General features: G+C 49.5%; 1 protein-coding gene across 1 annotated transcript; it reads left to right on the top strand.

Annotated features, from left to right (window-relative positions):
- Positions 1-548: 548 nt before the first annotated feature.
- Positions 549-3,444, top strand: MSC (musculin). The gene is made up of 2 exons (XM_010979342.3): positions 549-1,425; positions 2,321-3,444. Exons 1-2 carry the CDS (start codon positions 916-918, stop codon positions 2,405-2,407), a joined length of 597 nt encoding a protein of 198 aa, XP_010977644.2. The 5' UTR covers positions 549-915; the 3' UTR covers positions 2,408-3,444.
- Positions 3,445-6,826: the final 3,382 nt, after the last annotated feature.

Raw genomic sequence — 6,826 nt, 5'->3', positions numbered from 1 at the left:
GAATACCGAAGGGCCAGGGATTCTACACATGGATTTTGACTCCATATCCTATTTACCAGCCTGTTGATTTGGGGTCCTTAATATCTACGTCTGAGGCTTAGCTCCGAGTTCTGCAAAGCGGAGATAATAACATTTAAATCACAGATGTTTGAAAATAAAGGAACCAATGTAGATGAAAGTTGTGTTAATCATTTATTGACGTTAAAGGAAAAGAGGGCAGGAAAATGAGAGGTAACTTGCAGATAGTTCGGTGTTGTTTGCTTGTTTAGCTTTTACTCTTTCGTCGGGCCAGGCTTGGATTGGCAGTCATACATTATGAGTGATGAACTTGGAAAATACAGTTCTGATGGAAAAAACTTGGGACAGAAGCAAAGGTCGCGATCCTAGGGTTTCCAAGTGTCCGGCAATCTTAGCCATCGCTAAGATGAATGGGGAGGGAAGTGGGTGGGAACGAAGGTCCCTCCTCCACTCACTTTACGCACACTTATCTCGCAGTGACCCGTCGGTGTGGCCCAGGGGCCCAAATCTCTGCTCAGCAGAGACTTCCCCTTCCCCGCCCCACCAGCAGATCCTCTGCACTCAGAAAATCGGTCCCCACCCTTTCCACGCCCCCGCCCCACCTCTTGCCCCACTTTCCAACCCCCTGTTCTTTGCCCGGGGTGGTTTGCTCCGAGCAGTATGGATAAATAGACCTGTCAAAAGGCGCAGCGCGCGGTTGTGAGCGCTGAGCCTGGGCCAGGGCGCTGACTTCTCGGCCGCGCTCTCACGGGGCAGCGGCGGGGCTCCGCGCTTCCCGGCCGCGGTATCTAGAGCTCAAGGGAGTTCAGCCTGTCCCCCCGCCTCCGCAAGCGAGCGGAAGGCGGAGACCGCGAGGCTGGCCTGGAGGAGGAAGGCGGGGACGTGGGGGACACAGCGATGTCCACCGGCTCGGTGAGCGACCCCGAGGAGATGGAGCTGCGGGGTCTGCAGCGGGGGTACCCGGTCCCCGCCTCCAAGAGGCCGCCCCTCCGCGGCGCCGATCGCAGCTACATCTCGCCCAGTGACAACTCTTCTGCGGAGGAGGAAGACCCCGACGGCGAGGAGGAGCGCTGTGCCCTGGGAGCGGCCCGCGGCGCGGGAGGCTGCAAGAGGAAGCGGCCCCGGGTGGCGGGGGGCGGCGGCGGCAAGAAGCCCCTCCCGCCCAAGGGCTCGGCCGCCGAGTGCAAGCAGTCGCAGAGGAACGCGGCCAACGCCCGCGAGCGCGCCCGGATGCGCGTGCTGAGCAAAGCCTTCTCCCGACTCAAAACCAGCCTGCCCTGGGTGCCCCCCGATACCAAACTTTCCAAGCTGGACACGCTCCGGCTGGCTTCCAGTTACATCGCGCACCTGCGGCAGCTGCTGCAGGAGGACCGCTACGAGAACAGCTACGTGCACCCGGTGAACCTGGTAGGGGCGCTGCGCGCGAGGCCCGGGGCGAGCGGCCCAGAGATGCCCAGCGCGCTCCCGGGCACCGGGCAGAGTCTAGTGGACGGGAGGAACCCTGAAGGGGGATGGCGGGTGGAGTCCGGACTGGGTGGTGAGGAGACCAGTTTAGTTTCTCCCAAATCATAGGAGATGCCAGCGGTTTTCCTGGAGGAGAACCATCCACCCTTCTGGGTTTGCATCATTCTGACCATTGTACGTGGTGCTTTGCCCAGTGACAGCTATTGGTTAAAATCCTACTTCCGGGGTGAATCTAGGTTCCATCTGAGTCCGTTACCCCGTTGCAGATTGCATGGCAAATCGCCCTTCCCTAACTGTTTCCAGCTGAGTGTGACAGGTTTGAATCAACGAGCTCTACTTTCTGAAAGGAAGGAGCAAAGGCCGAGCTCTTTTTTAAAAGACTTTGGATTTTTCAGTTCTTGAAGAACAGCAGAGGTTTCCCCAAACGGGATTTGTCTGGAAAGTCCCTCTCCGACTTGCCAACACTCTGGGCTTGAGAAAGATCATATCCTAGTTCCTACTTGGAGCGAATGGCTGAGAGTGTGTGTGTGTGTGTGTGTGTGTGTGTGTGTGTGTGTGTGTGTTAAGGAGAAGAAAATTAAGCGGCAAAATCCCTAATTCATGCAAGTTTCGCCGAATCATCGTGAGGGCAGCATGGACGGACACCTCACGTCTCACGTTATCAAACTCCAGTAAAATTAAAGTCTTAGTTTAGAGAGAAAACAGGCAGATTCCCAGAATATTGACAAATTCAGATCTACTCAAAGACAGGGATATTCCAGGGTTCATTTTGGAGAGCGGTTTCGGTTTGAAACGGTTGTTTCTCCCACAGTATCTAATGCTCTTTTTGATTTTACAGACTTGGCCTTTTGTGGTCTCGGGACGACCCGACTCTGACACCAAAGAAGTTGCCGCAGCTAACAGATTATGTGGGACCACCGCTTAGAAGGAGCGCCAACTCGACAGGATTATTGGTTAAGCGCCTGGGTTTGGGGGCCAAGGAGAGAAGCGAGACCGAGTGAGAAACCCCAGAAATGGGAAGTTCCATTGGATTCTCCTAGACTCCCCCACCCCGGAACTGTGAACTCAACAGGTGGCGGGCGTTGGGGGCAGAGCCTGAGGGTCGGAGGCGCAGTTGTCATCACAGGGCGCGGATTGCTAGGCTGCCACGCGTCCGGGCGACGACACTTTACGCACGGACACAGATCCAACCTTGGCTTTTAGCAGTGTAGACTAACCCCGGCGCTGCAGTCTGAGCCCAGGCCAGCCGCCCAAGCGTTAGTTTGCAAGCTAAGCCAGATACACATCTGCGGTGGCACGACTCTGCACAGGCCAGGCCCTCACGGTTAGGCAGTGGTTAGAACGCGCTCTCCATGGTCGGCTTTAAAAACAGAGGTCTTCACGTAAGACCTACATCGGGGTAAGCTCTTCAGTTGCAAAGAGAGGAGTGTGGCACACCTGGCCCAGGTTTGTACCCTACAGGTCAGCTCCCCCTGCGGGACGGACTGTGCCCTCTCGGTGCGGGGAGAGGGGGAGGCGCGCTTTCAGAGGCCAAACCCCGCTGGGTTTTCCCGGGAGCTTCTCAGCAGTTCGGCCTCCGGTATGGCGAAGCCCTTCACTCCCCGCAGGCTCCCGTCTCTTCCTAACCGGGCTCCCGTCTACCCTCCTCCCCTTCTAGGCTCGAACCTCCCACAGGCCTCCCACCACCAACCTAGCTGGGCCTCCTTCGGGGCCTCTCTCTACTCCCTCCTCCCACACCTACTTGCAGCCCACTCACCCCACGTCCCCTGCAACTCCTGACTGTCCCCGCCTGGCCTCCCATCTCCAAGCTCAGGTGGCCTCCTCCTCCTCCAACACTGCCTCCCGGCGCCGCCCACGTTTTCCTCCGTGGCAGGACCTCGGGCTGGACCGCGGAGGCTGTTCGGTACCTAGTGACCTGCTCAAGGGGACCGCCTCGCTGCCCCAGGCTGCACTACCATAATTAGCAGATGTAAATAAATTTATTTTTTTATGAATAATAAAACGCGTTGTGAAAACCGAGTGCCCTTGGGGCATCAGAGTGTGGTCTTTGTTGCTCTTGAGCGAGCTTGGCCTGGGAATTCACTTAAAGGTGCCCTCTTGTCTCTAGGCAGGGATTGGGTCGCGTCAGCAGAAGGGCGCATTTCCAAAGGTAACTCTCATTAATTTCTATGGTTCTGATTCTTCTTCTCAAGGCAAGGGCTACTGGAAGGCAAACCCTGGAGGCTTGTTAGGCCCTAAGAGTCTTTTGGGGTCAGGGTCAGGTTGAAAGGTATACACTCTTCAAAGGCATATAGATGCACTTCTTTCTTCCTTACACACACACACACACACACACACACACACACACACACACGTACATATATTGGACACTTTCATCAACCTATTAAGCACACCCCCTTGCCTACGATTGGGTAGTTTAAGCCCATACACCCGGAGTGGGAGATGGGTCTCCGGTCCAACTGACAGAATAAAACCGTAATACAAGGTGCCAATTTGCATTTCAGTAGCGCTTTTCTTTTTTTCAAATAATTCTTATATAGAGCTTTTGACGTAACCACCTTATTTTCCTTGTTATTTTCTTCCATTTCCACTGCAGTTTTCGCAGGAAGTAATGACTTGGGAAGCCCATGACACGGTGTTTTAAATGCAGGTCTTTTTTTTTTTTTTTAAAGGAGCATTTTCTTTGTAGAACATTTAGAAAATGTAGAAAAGTGTGAAGGGGAAAAACTACCTAAACAACTGTCCAATTTGAGGTGTGTCTGTTATTTTATAAAATTGAAAGGCAGTTTTCTTGACCAGAGAGATAAAATACAGCTGGAGTTTAGGAGGTGAGAGGGAGGTGAGGGAACGTGATTTCCTGTTTTGAATTAAACCAAACCAAAACTCTGGAGAACTGCTTTCTGGCACCATTTTCTTGGGCTTTTGTTCATGCTCAGTGGGGATCCAGCCCGCAGGTCCAGTCTTCAGGGTAGGAGTCTGGGGGTCTAGTTACTTGGTTTCTGTGGCATCTGGCTCTCTGGTAAAAGAAAACCGGGGAGTAAGTAGTGACAGGAAACCTTACCATGGAGGTTAAAGGCACTTTGGCTGGTTGTAAGTTCTGGGTGCCTAGATGAAGGGTGTCGGCTGAAGCCAGCTCTTAGTCAAGGTCTTTTCCAAAGCTTCCAGCCAAGGAGGTCCTTTTCATGGAAAGGAGCCATCATAGTTTAGGCATCTTTTGAAGGTGAACCTTATGTCTGAAGACCCCTACTTGAAATCCAAGCTCTGCCACCCCACAGACTAGGGACCCCTCTCAACCTCAGTTTCCTCATCTACAAAATGGAATAATAACAGTGCCAGCCTCAGGAGACTGTCATCAGGAATAAATGTGATAACAATATTTCAGCAACTCTTCTAAGGCAGTGAGCAGTGCCCTAACTGCTGACTGACTACTATGAGAAAAGGGAGGGGAGGCTTTGGCAGAGAAGGACACTTTAAACAGGTGGGACATCTCAGGAATCCAGTCTTTAAGACAGGGTCCTGTTTTGAGATGCCTGGATGAAAACAGTGAGAGTAGTGCCCCACCAGAGCAGAAACAGAAAAGAAGAGAAAAGAGAAAAGGAAGGAAAAGAAAAGGAAAGAAAAGAAAAGAAAAGCTATATTTGTAGCAAATACAGATAAGAAAAAGCATTTGAATAAACAAGGAAATATTAGGGCACATTTTCATAAACCAAAGAAAATATTTTAAATATGTGTTACTATTACAATACTATTATATTCTTTCAGGACACTTCAAGGGCAAACTCACAGATTTTCTGCCCCTTATTCTGCCTCCCACACCCATTCAGATGGTACTGTTTGCTGACTCACAGACCCACAGTGTTGTACTCTGCAAATTCATTTTTTATTGCACTTGATAATCCGACAATTTACAAAGAATAAACAACATTTTCTCAAGAATGTTTTACTTCGTGGTTTCCGTAAAAAATCCAATGTCAAGAATTGTTATTTTACAAAAAGAGAAGAAACAGTGAAGCCAATTTCTAGTAAGTCCCAATGATTCAGTATAAATTGCTCAAGCTTCTGGGCAAGGGATGCTGTTGGGAGAAGCCTGAAGCAGCTTAAACCGGTCCTTCCTTGATCAACCACAACTACTGACTATTCTGACTACCGTGTGCTCAAAGTGGTAGAAAAGCACCCCCAGACTTTCCTTTCTTCTATTTTGGCTTCATCATTTTCCTTTAGGGATTTGGGTTGGAGAAACAGCAGTTGGGGCTGGGGAAATGAGGGAATTAAAAAGAAAGAGAAGTAAGATTGTCTTTAGGGTTATTTCCATTTGATTCTACAACTCTGAGAGAAAAGTTGAGGGAAAAAAATTTTAAGAAATATAATGTAAAAGTACTGAATGACAAATCAAATGAGTAAATTGAAAAATATTCTTTAGGGGGCTTTTTGAGGGGCCAAAGCATTATTATTAGTGAGACTGACTCAACCAAAGAGAACAAAAATCCCCTTTCACAGGCTCTTCCTAAGATGAATATTTTAAAAGAAATGTTTTCAGCCCTGTAATTCTGAAACACTTCGGCATTGCTCTTGGTTGTGGATGGAGAATTGACCGGGGGCGTGTTCTTCTGCAATGAGCTTCCAGTTACAACTTCATGTTCTGATGGCTCCTTCAACAGACAGTGACAATGACCATTACAATTTACAGATGAGATTTTTTCCCCCAGTAATAAATGCTTCATAAATCAAAAGTAAATAAGAAAGACATCCCCGCTCCATAAAAAGAACTATGTGGAACATACCCTATTTTAATAGGTAATAGGTAGATGGTTTGCCTAATACTTTCAAAATAAAATGAAATGACCAAGGAAGTGTCTGGGAGGGCAAAAAAGTAGGTAAGTTCGTAATTGACTTCTCACTGCCAAGCATCTGACTTCTGGGAGAATTCACTAAGAGGTACAGATTGGCTCCCCTTGTACTGGGCACCTGGCTACTCTCTTCCTACTGAGCACTTCAGCTTATCCACCTGAGGGTGGGCAGTGGGCTTGCGTCTTTGCACTCACCACCTACCATTCAGCGCCTTTTCTATGCTGTTTTGCCTCTTGTATTATTTTTTCTTCTCTCTCTCAGAACAGTGAAAAAAATGGTCCAGAGAAATCCCTGGAATCCATGACTCTAAGACAGTTTAGGAAGTAGCTGGAACCTGAAATCTACATCTAATTGTGTAAACGTAATTAGCACGAGAGTACTAGTGCCTTGAATGATCTCAGCCCTTGTGGTTCTCCTCTCACCATGATAGGTTATGGATCAGCTTTGAGATCCTTCACTGCTTGTGGTAAAGAGACTTGTGGAGCAGTTAAAGGCA

The sequence above is a fragment of the Camelus dromedarius genome, chromosome 30, assembly GCF_036321535.1.
Source record: "Camelus dromedarius isolate mCamDro1 chromosome 30, mCamDro1.pat, whole genome shotgun sequence".
Lineage (NCBI taxonomy): Eukaryota > Metazoa > Chordata > Mammalia > Artiodactyla > Camelidae > Camelus > Camelus dromedarius.
This window is presented reverse-complemented; position numbering and strand designations above follow the sequence as displayed.